Source organism: Etheostoma cragini, chromosome 24 (assembly GCF_013103735.1).
Source record: "Etheostoma cragini isolate CJK2018 chromosome 24, CSU_Ecrag_1.0, whole genome shotgun sequence".
Lineage (NCBI taxonomy): Eukaryota > Metazoa > Chordata > Actinopteri > Perciformes > Percidae > Etheostoma > Etheostoma cragini.
The window spans coordinates 3,409,191-3,425,527 of record NC_048430.1 but is presented as its reverse complement, the minus strand read 5'-3'; the positions used below and the strand labels follow the sequence as shown (position 1 = coordinate 3,425,527).

The following is a 16,337-nucleotide window of genomic DNA, read 5'->3' as shown; positions in this document are numbered from 1 at the left end:
GAGGACGATAACTACCCTTGTCAAACAGAGGAATTTAAGCATATGCACACAGATGTGCCTTGATATCTGGACAGATGGCTGGTCGATCATGGGAAAAACTTTCAGCAAGCACCTCAGAAACTTGCACACTGTTCAGATGACAAAAGCGAACAGAAAAAGACACCTGTTGTGTAAAGGATCAGTTAAAATGTAGGCTATGCTCATGTTGGATATAAGGGATTAAGGGGCTGTGACGGGCGCCTGGGTTTTTTCAGACATGGGGGCTTTAATGTGGGCTATATATTGGATCCCATTGTGCAAATTGTAATAGTTCAATAAAATGACTTGACATTACTGGAGAGGCACCCTTTTCAGGCTATGGGGCGTTTCCCGGTTAAAATAGCAGGATTTACAGCTGCAGCAATGTTTGATTAAATAATGAGTCCATCGGCACAACATTTATCAGCAATTAGTTTTGAAACGATTTATCCTGTCACAAATTTTTAAAGCAACTCTCTCACCTCTAGTGAGGATTTCTTGCCTTTGGTCTGTTTTATAACACTGTAATATCTTTGGGTTTGGGGCTGTATGGGAAACAAATAATAATAACAAATTGGCACATTTGTTGTTAAGGAAAAATAAATCATCATTAGTTGCGGCCGTGATTGGAACTAGTGTGTTGATGATGATTCTTCTAGAACCCTATGTCTGGAAGGGGGTCACAAAAATTCCAGTTGGTATTTCCCTTTTACTGTCTATGGTATTTACGCCCTTGGCTCGATCAAAATAGGAAGTTGCGCGCGCAACCACCGCCATCTTTGAAAACCAGGAGGTGTGTGTGCAGCATAGCATCAGCAGCACTGGTCCACAAGTCTTTAGCCTAAAGTTAGTTTAATTAAGATAACGTTACATAAACAACGTTGTCCAAACATGGCTAACCGAAATATGCAGCAAGCAAACATGCAAAGCTGCAATTCTCCTCAACAAGCGAAACGCGGGACCGACTCCCCGGCCCCGGAGCAGTCACCGGCGAACAAAGACAGCCCAACGCCGCAGCAGCATCAGTCACCCGCGGCCGAACAAGGGGAAGGAGCCGGAGAAGGAAGCAAAGAAGGCCGGGAGGAAATGACTCTGGATATTACGAGTTTTCGGAAGCCCGGTGAGAAGACGTTCACCCAGCGCTCACGTCTTTTTGTCGGAAACCTCCCGGTGGATATCCCGGAGGAGGAGCTCAAAAACATGTTTGCCAAGTATGGGAACGTTGGCGAGGTTTTCATCAACAGAGACCGGGGGTTCGGCTTCGTTCGCTTGGTAAGTTCTGTGTGTGTTGCTTTTCTGTTGTGAAACTAACATATAGACCTAAAGTTAAAGGAATGCTTTTTTGGTTTTAATATGTGGATCGAAATTTCGTGCCTAAGAGTAGCTAACTAAGCTGCTATGTAAGCGAAAACACGGTGCTGGTTGACTTCAGTTGATCGTTATTTGTATAACAACCATTCATCTTACATTCATCCATAACATATTTATTTTGTGTTGTTTTGGGTTCCAATTTTTTTTCGGAGTGTCACATTTTATAGAGGTTATCTTTGTGGACTTGTATGTGAAAGGTCCTCACTTTGCAATGTAGTTTTTTCCCACACCTTGCAGTTTATATAGCAAATACCGAAGAAATATATAGTTTAACAATGTGGCCCACTTTCATTGGTCATTATAGAAAATAGAGTGGTACAAAGTGGTCTACATGGATGTATGGCTGGGCCATATGGCAAACATCTTTGCACCAACTTTGGTTTCCCAGTGGACCTTTACACATTATTATCTATATGAAGAGAGAACCTACTTATGACTGGAAGGTTGCCAGTTGGAGTCCAGTTTGTTAATTACATTGAACTGGTGGTAATGTAAAAGGAGATGTTAAAACAACTGCAATCTTTAAATATTTGCTCAAAATATTTCACATCAGATTTTCTATAAAATTAGAGTTAGTGCTGGTTATCATCAATTTAAAGGACTTCATTGTGTATCACAATATCTATAGACCTATATAATTTCATCTCAATATGATTCAATTGAAAGGCAAAAAAGAAATGATCATATTGAATTATCACCACGTGCTACACAGATGCAAATTCTGGATTGTCAAATATCTTTAGGATAACAATTTGAATACTGTTTATTCTGCAGCCCTAACGAATGCCATAATGTGCCTCACTGGGGTATCATCATTCTTTTTCTCCCCCCTCCTTGTCTACAGGAAACTCGGACGCTGGCAGAGATTGCTAAAGCTGAGCTGGACGGGACTATTTTGAATAATCGACCAATCAGGATCCGCTTCGCTACACACGGTGCTGCCCTTACAGTGCGCAACCTGTTGCCTGTAGTAACAAATGAACTGCTTGAACAGGTATACTGGACAAAAGCTATACAATCTCAGAAATGTAACAAGATTGGGATGTTTGTCAAGTATACTTCCTGTGTTATCTGCTCTGTGTAACTGCTGATTTCTTTGCAGTGATAAGTAATCTGAAATCCACTCTACCATTAGGCGTTTTCTGAATTTGGGCCGGTGGAACGGGCTATTGTCGTGACAGATGACCGTGGTCGTCCCACTGGGAGAGGCATTGTGGAGTTTGCAAGCAAAGCAGCTGCACGTAAAGCCTTGGAGCGCTGCAAAGAGGGAGCGCTGCTGCTGACCACGTAAGGAGTGTGGGCATGGTGAACACAGAACTGGCTGGGGTTGAATGACTTTGTGATTTTGTGTTTTAGTTGCATACTGAAGGTTTAGTTTTTACATTCTCATCTTGCATCGGTTAATCCTCACTCTTATACAAAAACTAATTACTTACGAGGCATTTGTCCTTTTCTACTGCATCATCTTTCTTGTAATATCCCAGGTTTTCCAATTCAGTGTTGTCTCTCTTTCTTCAGCACACCTTGTCCAGCCATTGTGGAGCCCTCAGAGCACTTTGATGATGAGGATGGACAGCCTGAAAAACTGCTGCAGAAGACTCCAAAGTACTACAAGTAAGTCAACAAGTTATGTGTATTTATCTTACAGTGCAAGTTCATGCATAGATTTGTACATACATACATTAAAATGTGTTTCAGTTTGTTCATACTGTTTGTTGGTTTTTGAACATTTTCAACTACACAATGCTCATTCTGTCTCTCTGTCTAGGGTTGCTGACCGTATTCCACTGGAGTTGTTGTTGTTTATTTCTGAATTATCTTTTTTCCTCGGCCAGGGAACGAGAGCAGATGCCGCATTTTGCTCAACCGGGGACATTTGAGTTTGAATATTCGTCTCGCTGGAAAGCTCTTCATGAGATGGAGAAACAGCAAAAAGAACAGGTGGACAAGAACATTAAAGAGGCCAAAGAGAAACTGGAGGCTGAGCTAGAGTCGGCCAAACATGAACATCAGCTCATGTTAATGAGACAAGGTACGGGCTTTGGGGGTGATTTACTGTACTATGTCCTTTAGTATACTTGGTATCTCACATTTGTTCAGGTGGGAAATCAAAATAATGCCTATTTGCAGTGTAGCTGCCTATGGTGATTGATTTAAACTGTAGGTAAGTGTAGGATTTAGCCAGCTGACTCTTAATGAATGTTTTATACATATATAATATCTGGCAGTGTTATGCTTTTATCATCATGATATCTCAGTTATAGGAAATACTGCCTCATGCATGTTACCCTTTTATTTTGTGTTTTTGCATTTATTCCTTATGTATCCATTCCTCTGTCAGTTTGTCTTACTCATGTTGTCTTCCTCCCTTCTTCCAGATTTAATGAGACGTCAGGAGGAGTTGAGGAGACTGGAGGAGCTCCGCAACCAGGAGCTGCAGAGGCGAAAGCAGATAGAGATGAGGTGTGTTTCCTTTCTTAAGCGAGCCATTAGAGTGAGAGAGCTGTTGAGAGTCCCTCTTGTTTGATTTAGTTGTATTTTATTTGTCTATTCTGTCTGTTCTCTCTCTGGCTGCAGGCATGAAGAGGAACGGAGAAGGAGAGAGGAAGAGATGATGAGACACAGAGAACAGGAGGACCTGAGACGCCACCCAGATGGCTTCAAACCAAACTACCTTGACAATGTGAGTACAGCTGGAATACATATATGCTGTCAACACACACTTAGAAACACATTGAAGACTGCCCAGTTTCATTTGCACCTAGGGCTGGGCAATATGGACCACTTCACAAATACAACAATATTTTTGATCAAATACCTCAATATCAATATTGTAGGGTTGACAAATCACTCATTGTTACACAATGATTTTTTTTGTTAAATAGGAATGTAGATATGTCTAAGTGGTTAAAGGCAATTAAAATAACAGCTAGAACAAAATTAGATTACTTTACTGTAATGCAGCCTTTAAAACCAGGAAAAGAAAAGCCTTATATTACAATATCCAAAATCTAAGACAAAATCAAGTCTTATACCCAGATATCACAATACAATATCAATATATTGTCCATCCCTATTTGCACTTTTGATACATATTAAAGTATTATGCACAAGCAAACAATCAAGAATCTCATCATTTAAAGAGTAAAAGTTGTTGTGTTAATCCTTGATTATTCAACAAATGCATACATGACCTTTCTCTCTACTTTGTGTTAGCACACACTGTTTAAAAAAATTCTAGATAGAAATCAAAAGAAAGTACAAATACTTAATTAAGCATACTTGCCTCCTATTTTCCTTGATGTGCTAAATAACATGGTATATGTGCACCATAGTGTGAAATGGATCTCAACAGCCTGTATAGTGTACATACTCTAGCAGTGTTACGGCAGCATTCTGAGGTATTGGTCTTTGCTAATACAGTCGCTGCAGAGTTTATTTTTTCTAGTAGTTTTTAGTCTGAATCTAGACATATATTTCATAGAGGAATATTTTTGGGATTTAAAAAAAAAAGAAAGTAATACACAAGAACAACTTGCCAAAACCAATTCAAGAGCCCAGTTTTAGGTTAGCAGCAACCCCCTTTCTTTGTTTTTGTTTCTTTAGCATTTCCTACATTTTAGCAGCACCTCGACTGAATTGTGTTGTGGTCCAGGATTTTCTTATTTCCTCTTTTTGTAGCAGCTTTCAGTTATGTCTCTAAAGACAAAATGTTCTATCTTTTTGATTATTTGTTATGGTTCTTTAATAGTTGCAGCCTGGCTGCCATAGTAACACATCACTGTCATACTATGGTTTATTGTGTCAAACTACGCATGGGATCAGACAAACACCAACACTAACCACAGATATTATATTGTTTCACTTTTACTATTTATTTATGAATAATATATTACTACATTTGAGTAAAATAATAAATCAACATTAGGCTTCTACTTTTCATGATCCTGTGTTTTCAGAATCTTTCAGAACTGCATGCTTATGCACACCACCTTTTTAGAGGTGTTGCTTTTGTTTCCACCCCCCAAATAAATAAAAGAAACAAATCAATGCAATGTCTTGATCAAAGACTAGGGATTGGAACAACAGCTTGTATACATGCAGGTTAAGCAGGTTATTTATACCTTAGAATTCTTGTGTGCAGTTATTTTTCTATTAATGTTTTTGTCTAAGTTGTGATGTGACATCATATAGTGACATATCATATTGTGACATTTTATAGTGGCTGCAGTTGTCTCTCGTACCTTCTAAAGAAATAATGATAGTATTGATCTCTTGTGTTGCCAGCTTTACCTGTTTAACTTCGGCTTTGTTTACGTGGATGAGAGTGGAATGTATAGTTTTGCTGTCACACTATAAATATTTACAAATACCAGTTTGGCCTCTAAACCCTAGACCATTTCTAGCATCTCGCTTAGGGCCTAGTAATTTATAATAATTAATGTAATAGATTTAAATTTACTGGCAGAGTGCATTAACATCAATGAGTTTTTTTAAATCACAAACAAAAAGGTTGCATGTGCTAGTTCATACAAGTGGATTTCAGTGAGAAAAAGTTAATATGTAATCTTTAGGATTTTATTTGATCAAAAAGAAAGTTTGAGTAAATTCTAGGTGTTTGTTGGTGTGATGTGTTGTTGATTTCTGTGTGATAACTTTTCTCTTCAAATCCTTTGCTCTGTTTAGAGGTCCTGTTGGAGTCTGCATCTTTACATGCGTGTAATACACACACACACACACACACACACACACGTATACACACACACTCAGAACTTCAATCTAGGACCATCTGTCCAATTCATACCAACTCCTTCACGGCTCCCATCTAACACTACTGATTACCCTTATTAATGAACACACATAGTTATGAGTAAGATACATGAGAAGTTGCATTTGTAATGTTTTCTTTTAAACTGAAGTGGTATGTGTGTTGTGTCATACAGTTGAAGTGGATTGATATATTAATAGGGTTCATGTAAAATGTAACTCCCTGACAATGATACTATAAACTCTACGTTAGCTTCCTTTGCCGTCCTGTCAATTATAAAATACATAGGATTCATCATGGGCTGGTAACTAATTTACAGTGTTAGAGCAAGCGTTAACCTGCTCTTTCTGGTGTTATACTAGTTTGTGCAGGATTATTGTTAAAGAAAGATTCTTATCTGCTGCAATCTACTGCTTCCATTAGCTGCGGCTCGTGCATTACTAACCACAAATAGATTTGAAGCTGCCATCTCATAAATGTAAATGAAACAGTGATATTTACATTACTACTTATTTTAATAGCAATGTAGTGACCATTAAACAGGTAAGTGTACTAAAGATACAAATGTTGAGCAGCTCAGTATTTTCACAGTAACTTACATAGTGTCCAAATTTTCCTTGAGGTTTGTGTGGGACAATTTCTGCTATTAATGGAACTGTATAGTTTTGACCCACCAAATTAAAGTTCCCTACCTAACCATGGGTTACCAATTTGATCTCTGTGATATATCTACATTTTCTACCTTCAACATAAGATTATATACGTTTAGAAGGTAGAGGTTGTAACTGTGCAAAATTCATTCCACTATTATTCTTTGTGATAAGATGGTGAAAATGTTTTCGGTGGAGTTGACATTTCCTAACCAATTATAGTGAGTTTATAATTTTTCTTAAAATTAGAAGTTTCAATGAAATGGATTAAGCCTTGTCTAGTGTTTTAAGTGTTACGTTTTCTTTAAAAAAACATTAATTCTAAAGCAGCCTCAATACAGGTCAGTGAAATATTGTTGAACTGTATTCACTTTGTGTGTTTGCAAGATTGTGTGTGTGTCAGTTTGTGTGTGAAAGAAATGTATCCATAATTGTGTTTTATTGGGAGAATGAATGAGCAACACGCACAAACTCCGACCGCTGGTTTTGTGATTGGGTCCTGAAACACCAAGCTGACAGGCGTAATTCCGCGGTTGCGTTATTCTTAGCGCCATTTACTATAGTCGACCATTATCAGCACACAAGGGGCTAATGCATGTTGAATCTGCATCAGAAGCAGTCACTAATTTAGTGTTGTTTATCTTTATTTTTTGCCTTCAATCTTTGCTTCTTTACAAGAATAGAAAGAATACTACTGTTTACGTATTCAAAAGTAACACAAGTACATTAAAATAGATTAACAGATGCATTCTGGTGGTCAACTGTTGTCTTTGCCATGAGGTCACTCTGTTTGTTGTTGCTAATTTGTAGTTCGACTTGGTGTGTCAGGACCCTGTGCGAATGTTGTACACAACTTAATTTGGGCTGGGTCTAGAGGCAAACCAAAGTACATGCTTTAAACTCGACGTGTGAATAAAATCGCCTGAAGCCCGTTTGATTTGTCTTATGTTTTAAAGATATGCTTGCTCCAACTTATTTGATTAGTAGCTTCAGTTTGCAAATTAGATTGTCAGTGTACGTTAAGCTTGTCTGAGACCAGTAAGTCTACAGACCAGCAGGAGGATGTTGCCAAAGTTTGAATGGAGGGGAAGAGGCATTAAAGCTGAACCTTTAATGTACCCATTCATGATAAAGATACAGTCTTTACATGCCATGGGCAATTTCTATCATCAGTTTTGTGTAGAAAATAAAAACCTTTTCAGAAAACCTATCCACTGAAGAATTGTACTTTAGCAGTTTTGTTCTGAAGGCTGCTTTTCACTTCTTCCAGAGAGAACAGGAAATGAGAGTGGGTGAGCTGGGCCCTCGTGGAGCCATTAATATGGGAGGTATGGGCATGATTGTGTAAAGACTGGTTGATTCAAAAAAAAGATGGAGTAAAAATAATGAGTAAATTATTTCTGCCTTAATGTCATTTATCAATATTATTTGTTTTGCATCCCCAGTGACTCCTTTTCAACAAGATGTATTCACATGTTTGTAATGACTAAAGTAATACTTTACTTTGTATGTTATGACTTCTTTTTGGTGTAAAATGGACTAACAGCGGATGCAATGCAAAAGAAAAACAAAACCATAATACACCCATGACAACACAATGTCTGTACTCACAGAATACACAGTGTACTAAACGGGAGTTTTTTGGGGGCGAGGTTTCATAGTTTGAGAAATATTTGGTCCCTGAGCTCTCATCATGTATTGTATGCAGATTTGAAAATGAAAGATTTAACTGTGGTATTTATTGTTGTGCTGTTGTGGCCTTTTGAGTTTATTTCTACAGTACATTGTCAAGAAGAAACTTAAAGGCTGCAGCATTTATTTAGCACTTCTTATTTTTAAGTGAATCATAGCTGGAAATAATTACCGACAAAAATTAAAGACAAATGTCTGTTGACCTTGATCGGGTATGAAAATTGTAAAGTAAATGTTGTATGTGCAGAGTGCAGGATGAGGGGCTGGGGACTGAGGTTTTGGTCTATGTTGTAGGACAGAATGTTATTCATGGTGGTTCTTTCCCATACAATATTACCTAGGATTGCACATCATCTATATAAGTAAAACTGCTGTTGCATTTGTATTTTTTTGCTGTTGCACATACAGTAGCATCCTGTTTTTACTTAAAATGAGGTCGATATGTCACTGCTGTTTGTGTCAGGTAATAATTTCTAAAAAGGTTGCAGTCTCATTCCTCCACACAGATCGTCAGACTTTTTTGTCTGCTGCGATTTTTTTGTAGCCTCAGTGGACATTTAAGCCACATACTTAATTAATGTCATTTATGTCATTTATTTGCTGAGTCTGTTTCCATTGCAGAAACTTTTCTTCTTCTTTTACCTCTGCCAAACATAAAAACCTGTAGTAATATTTCAACTTTTTTTACTTTTTATTATTTACACCCCACTTCTGTTTTGTAAAAGTGCAAATTGAAAATGCAAACTCTTACCTCATTCCTTATTATGCTATGTTATAAAATGTTAAAATCGAACACTGTATAGTGTTTTATGTGTGGAGCGCTTTTCACAAAGTGGGAGATATTGATGGTGTGAGAAATTTCCAATATCTCTGACTCAAAGTCGGAGGCTACTTTTAGTTACAGTTCAACTGATAGTTTTACATCAGACGTCATGTTGCAACATGTCGGGATTGTACTATCTAACATTTGTAGATCTGAATGAAGGTGAAGTATTCTGTTTTTTGGGTTTGAATAGAATATAACGTTCGATGACTGCTTTTAGAAATGGTCCAAGATTTATTCCTTACAACTCTGACTGCTTCATGACTAAGATGATGTGCAATCCCCGGTGAAGTTAGCAAAAGATGTGGGTTTTGGCACTTGGCCTTCAAGTTTAGGTGTCAAAGTAAGAACCTCTCATTATTAGTTAGACAATCTGCTGTCTCCGTCTATTCTGTCTGTAATGTCTACTTCAAGATAATATTACATAGTTACTACTTTGAGTGAACGTTGGTTTTTAGTTGTGTTGGCATATATAAATATATACATTTGTGTTCAGAATAATAGCAGTGTGTTCATAAAAAAAAAGTCATTAATGCTCAAAATCCTCAGAATAGCTTTTAATTCCATAATATCAATGCATTGGGAACACTGCACATTCAATTCCAAATCAAAAAATTACCAAAATTGATCAATTTGTGGATTTCCTTAAATAATAATGTCATAATTGACACCTGTTTCTTCACAGAATCAATCACCTCACTAATCGAACACAACACTGCTATCATTTTGAACATGCTGCCTTCAAAAACACAAAATGAGCCGCATGCATGTCATGACTGTTAGGTCTGTATTTTTTCTATGACTCTACAACACTTACTAGTAAATTATTTTCCATGTAGAAATATCACTTATACCAAAAAATATGAAGTTAGTGATGTTGGACTGCTATTATTTTGAACACAACTGTGTGTTTGTGTGTGTATCTCCATGTGTGTGTATATATATACACACATGGAGATAGACACACACATATAAACTAACATTGTTGATGTCTTGGTAAAGGTCTTAACTTCATACTGACAAGTTGAGTGCATTGTTAATGTGTTTTTTAATGAGTAGCAGAGTAATACAATAATAGTCCTCGTCAGATGACAATCATATAAGCTGTCGACCAAAAGCCAACGTTACATTTTTCTTTGAATTCATTGAGAATAATTGTTGTGTTCAGCTACCACAAGTCTTGCGGGACGTTGGGGTACATTTAACTGACTCACCAAATGACAAACCAATGCTCCGTTGTTTTGCGTGTAGATGGCTATAACCAGGGGTCCCCGGGGCACAGTTCTAACCAGGGTCAAATGATGGGCATGAGTGGAAGGGGAGGAGCCGTTGGCCCGGAGGGAACTGCAAATATGGGGACACCAGTGATGTCACAGAATGGAGCCATGGTAATGTATCAGGAAAGAATTAGGAAGTTATAGTTTATCTCTCAATTAGTCTATGTTCAACTTGAATGCCATTTTCTTTATAGACTATACAATAAAAACATGGCCTAATAAGAGTACCTTGGGCCAACCACCTGTTTAGAAATGAAACGTCTTAGTTTGGCTTCTAAGGAATTCCTAAGAAAAAGAAGTTCTTGAATTTGAGCAAAGGCCTCCTTTTAGCCTTATTTTAAAGCAGAAGTAAACAATTACTATATTTGTAACCTATATCAAAACCTAAATCGAGCTTTGAAAATGTATCTCAGAACTGTAGACTTAACTAATAGTCTTATTCCTCTCTCTCCCTTTGGCTGCTTGGTTCACCTCACTCCCTTTTACTCTCGGATGGCGAAACTTGGATCAAACCCTGACTGATGAACTTTGAAATTGCTTTTCTGGATACACTGTATGTGTCTGACTCCCAAACACCATTTTCGTCTTTTTTGTTTCCCCTGAATCCATGACCTTAGCAAAGCGATAGATACCCGCAGGGTGGATCAGTGGGGGGTCAACCAGAAGTTGAGTCCCCAAAGCCTCAACAGCTGCAGCAGCAGCCACAGTCGCAGCAACAGCAGCAGCAGCCATTAGGCCCTCAAGTTGGACAAGCCACAGGATTCGGACGGGGAAGTCCAGTAGGGGGAGTCTTTGATGGGCCAAATAATAAACGCCGCAGATACTAAAATACTTCTGATCATGGAGACAGTTCACGTGGATCTTGTTACCGCCCCAAGCCGATCATCTCTTTTTCTGTGTTACATCGACCCACTTCTCTCCCTGTGGGAAATGTTTTCTTTCTTTTTTGTTTTTTTTTGCCAGTTTTCTTTTTGTCACTGAGAGGCATATATTTTGTGATTGATAATACTACAGAGAAATGGTTTGTAGCTACACTTATTTGCAGCATTTATACACCATAATTTTCTTTCCCCGCATATGTTTTCCATCTCTTTTTTAAATGAGGTTTGTGCTTTTTGTCTGCTAAATATGAAGTGTGCAAAGAAGTTTCAAAGCATGTCAAGAAGCCCTTTTTTGGCTAGACAACTTTGCAGTTGTAGTGGTTACTATTGTCTTGGATACACTCTATGAAGCTGTTGTATGGGAGTGATACATTTATATAAAGATGAATTAGATTGGACATTGATAATGGTCAAAACAAGATGGCTGATTTCTGAAACTGAAATCTAGTGCAAACCCAAATAGACTTTCCTGGGACTAGGTAGTAGTTTGTGGTCCTCCCATCAAAAATACTGTTACTCTTAGCTAGTTGGATGTTCAATCTTTCAGTAAGTGAATGTTTCTGCAGCTTCAGTGCATCCTGTACGTGATGGTTAAGAGAAATAAAACATTTGTAGTAGGTTCTGTCTCTGTCATTTTCTGCATAAACTTGACATAGAGATGCACCTATTGCATTTTTATTGGCTGAATACAGTTCTTTACCTCTGACCTGCCAATTACAATATTGTCCCTTTCCCATTTTCTTTCTTCCTAATAACTGTATTTGAGTGCATACACAAACGTGTGTCTATTATCTGTGTGTTATCTGGAAAATAATGCACTTGACAAACATTGCACATGCAAATTTTATGACTTACTGATCAAAGGCCAAAAATGTCCCCACCACCTTTTTGTATGAACAATAATTCACTTTTGATCAGGTGATTACAAAACTATGTAAAAAGAAAGACATTATGATATCTCCATAGTGTTTATGTGAGTGTCCAGATATATTTGTTGTATGTCAGTGTGCCGTGGGTTTCTGTGTGCTTGACCGTACAAGATCTTTGTTTCACTGGGTCTGAGAAATGTGAAATACACTAACCAGGTGTCAGATTCTAAAGAATAGTTTTAAAACAGGTATTTACATTTAATTTCTTCCACTCTTGTATCTTTGCATTGTAAAAACACACGCACACACACAGCACTTCTGAAAGCCTAATGATGTACAGTCGGAAAGGGTGAATGATTCAATGGGAGAAAACTGCTGTTAGATTTTTTGATGTGTATGTATGTGACATGTATAAGTTTTTACTTGTTTTTATACGGAATTTTTGTGAAGCAAATTGTGTCGTGAGTCAATTTCATACTACAGACTGAGATGTGCCCATTACCAAAGCAGGGTCAAATCATGGTAAACTAAAGGCTCAAGTTATTTGTACCACAAAGGTAGATTATAGATTTCAGTCAAAACCACATATGTAGGCTACTTTTGTTAGGTTAACCATGAATAATGTCAAAATAATACCTTTTATTGCTGCTTATTTAAGTTGAAGAAATTTTAAGGCTGTCGCACCAGTCAAAAGGCAAATATTTGAGATATGGTGGATAGGTGGGGAAGACCAAGTAAGACTTAAAATCCCAAGACCCGAAAAGTTGATCTTGTAGGCTGTATGTCTTAACAAGACCAGGTTTTTTAGAAATTGGCCAGGTTTATTGCCACTGGATTTGTAAATCATATCTTTTGATCATTTGGAATAGCTGCTCTTTTGTCTGGAATTGCTACACTGGTTCCTGGAAATCACTCTTTGGCATGAAATGCATCCGTTTGCTGAAGCATAGTTTGATCACATGATTTGCATAATCTGATGAACCAGTTTTATAACTGCTCATTACCGGTATTTCAATAATACTTGAGAGGCTACTTGAAATAACAGTCTATGAAATGTCACTTTTAGTTCAATGCACAGAATATTCCACAGACTATTTGTTTGAAATTGTCTTCTTTTTCATCTGCTATAGGTCCTGTCCGTGTTCTGCCCCGTAAAGGAATAGGTAAATACACACACACACACACACACAGTGATTACAACGCTGTAGGTCCATTGTATTGTATTTGAAATAATGTGGCCATTCAATATTTGTGACAACATATAATTTTGTACCGCAGACTCAGACCTCAATAGTAAATACCTAGGGTCAATACAAATTCTATTGTCCTCAAAGGGCAATTAGGCCTACAGACAGCAGAGAGTGATAAATATATATATGTATAAAATGTGTATGATTTTTTTGTTTTTGTAATTTGAAAGTGAATATGAGATGCAGAACAGTAACAGGATTGGATGGGGTCATTAATTAAACCCAGACAAATACACGGGCACAGATAATTACACTGGGATTTAGGCAACGTCACCCCTTGGTATTAAAAAGAAAAAGAAACCAGAACAGAACTCGGAGAGCGTAGACCTCCGCCAAGGCATAACCTATCTCACAATGTGAAGGCAGTGTGTATTTTCCCAGTCTGGAACTCTATTTTTATTTTTTTTTATTTCTTCAATTATTCCAACACTACATGAGTGCAGCACAAATGCTCTATCTAGTGATGTTAACAAACGTGAAAAATAATTTGTCTATTCGCTCCGGGATTCAGATCCGCTGCAGTAAGTTTTCCGTAATCCTACGGGTAGACAAACAGACGACCCGAGCTGAAAACATGACCTCCTTGGCGGAGGTAATATGGAAAAATGATCAAAGAAACAGTCAGTTCCTGAGAGTAACAATTTCATCCAGTATTTTTCACCCTTGTCCTACTATATTCAAACATTGTAAGTCATATTTTCCATGAAGCATAGTTGATAGTAGATGGTTGTTGTTGTTTTTTACTTGCAGCTGTAGAGAACCTCAGGGGGTACATAATCACTTTTACACCACCCTTTAGGCAAGTCTCATGCTGAATATATAAAAAATCCCCCTCTCCCACCTTGTGGGTTAGTATGTGTCATCCTCAAGCTTGGGTCTTCTATCAGAGGTCTGGGAGTTTGAGGGTTCTGCGCAGTATCTTAGCTGTTCCTAGGACTGCACTCTTCTGGACAGAGACCTCTGATGTTTTACCTGGAGTCTGCTGGAGCCACTCTCCCAGTTTGGGGGTCACAGCAAGGAAATCAGATTTCAGATTAGAATCAGAAACCAGAATCAGAATCAGAAATACTTTATTGATCCCCAAAGGGAAACTCTGTGTTGCAGTTGCACAAATAGTAGAAATATAAATAAAGAAATATAAGGAGTGTGGAAATTGACATAGTTAAAGGAATATTATGATACAGTATTTACATAATTAACATAATTAAGGTGTTGCAATGGTGAACAGTAATAATAATATGTGCTTACATAAGTGCAAAATGGTTCTCCAATGTTTTTCTAGTTAGTTTTTTTAAATGATATCAGATTAGTAAACAGAATGTGCCTTTAGAACGTTGGCTGAAGGGTTGCTGATATGGGCAAAGTAGATATTGCATTAAAGATCCGCCCCCCCCCCCCCCCCCCCCCCCCCCCCCCCCCCCCACACACACTCAGATCAGCTGGTATTCTGTCTATAATGGAGTGGAATGGATATTTGTAAGTACCGCAAAATTTTTACCGGTAGTGTACTGTCCTGGAAAGGTCAAGGACAATTGTCACTTCTCTGTACTGTTTTGTTACATTTGATAGAATAAATCACCACAAAGTTAAGACATTTTTGTCATTGTGGTGCCTAGCAGCTGATAAATTGTAGCGCTTGGCGTTTCACATTCAATGTTCAGTGTTTCAGTGCTGTTAATCTCCGTTGTTCAAAAGTACAAATCATTATTAAAAGAAGAGGAATTTGTGGTTATGGGGGATGACATTTTTACAACATACTGTATGTAATTCCACAAGTAGATTTTTAAACATTGTATTGTATCCATATAAATTAAAGCAGATTTATAAAACCATGCCTCTGATTTTTAACTTTTGTTCTGTTATTGATGTAAATGAATTGCTGTTGATTTATGTAATTCCTGAGTTTGTTAAAACATTTCATGTTTGTATATCACCTTTTCCTGCTATATTAAACGTGTAATAATAAACAGATTAACAGATAAAGAGATTGGACGCTGTACCAGTAAACTAGATGAAACCCTCAAACATTTGATTTGTTAATTGGGTCATGTCTGTAATTGATGAACAAAGATAATTGTTATATGGTGGCAAAAAAAAAAATTCTGAAGTTGTTAGATTTTGGTCCATTTGTAAAAACAGAACAACTTTTATTTTGTTATAGTATTAAGTATTTGGGGCAACAGCCGATGTTGGTGGCTGGCTGCTGCTCGGACGTGTAGTTGTACTGTTTGATTGTATGTGACAAAGTTTCTTCTATCTTCTGGTGAAGGTTATTGATTTTAACCCTCTTCTTTTTTGTATCATTTAATCAATAGGCATTTCACCCCTCAAACTCACTTGTGCATAGGTTGCAATGGGATATGAATGACTACCCTTGACTCAACATTTGGACTGCCTGATTGAAACAATCAAAGCCAACGGACTGATGCTTTAAGGGTGGTTCCAGTGTGTTGTTAGCAGGAAGGGTTAGAGTCAGCGAGGAGAGGCGCGCTGCTTTTCCTTGCCATGCCGAAGGCTGTTCATTATCAACACGAGGGAACGTAATCATTAAAGTGATCCAGTTTTAACGGGGCTGATTGTGGCCAATTTGGGGAATGAATACTTTGTGTCCTTCACTTTCTGGCCTTGTTCTGCTTTAGCCCAGTTTGTGGCCCACTTCTCTTTCTAGAAGGATTTTAGATTTTGGGGCAGCATTCTTTTCCTTATAATATGTCCCTTTAAAAAATCTCTTTGTCCAG

The 16,337-nt window shown here is 37.7% G+C and overlaps 1 protein-coding gene across 2 annotated transcripts; it reads left to right on the top strand.

The window, feature by feature from the left end:
• Positions 1-791: 791 nt before the first annotated feature.
• On the top strand, positions 792-12,099 carry pspc1 (paraspeckle component 1). Of its 2 annotated transcripts, XM_034865048.1 has the most exons (10): positions 910-1,290; positions 2,234-2,383; positions 2,525-2,676; positions 2,908-3,003; positions 3,225-3,421; positions 3,768-3,852; positions 3,967-4,072; positions 8,078-8,135; positions 10,574-10,710; positions 11,217-12,099. In XM_034865048.1, the coding sequence occupies exons 1-10, from the start codon at positions 910-912 to the stop codon at positions 11,424-11,426; spliced, it is 1,572 nt and encodes a 523-aa protein (XP_034720939.1). In that variant the 3' UTR covers positions 11,427-12,099. The 2 variants fall into 2 exon arrangements, with proteins under 2 accessions (XP_034720940.1, XP_034720939.1); XM_034865049.1 differs by lacking the exons at positions 8,078-8,135; positions 10,574-10,710 and having other exon boundaries at positions 792-1,290.
• The last annotated feature ends 4,238 nt before the right edge of the window (positions 12,100-16,337 follow it).

What these genes read in the sequence shown, in the direction of transcription:
- pspc1 (XM_034865048.1), top strand. Translation starts at nt 910, where the DNA reads ATGGCTAACCGAAATATGCAGCAAGCAAACATGCAAAGCTGCAATTCT. An exon ending in CGAAAGCAGATAGAGATGAG is followed by an intron (nt 3,853 to 3,966) that starts GTGTGTTTCCTT and finishes CTCTGGCTGCAG; the next exon opens with GCATGAAGAGGAACGGAGAA. An exon ending in AACCAAACTACCTTGACAAT is followed by an intron (nt 4,073 to 8,077) that starts GTGAGTACAGCT and finishes CACTTCTTCCAG; the next exon opens with AGAGAACAGGAAATGAGAGT.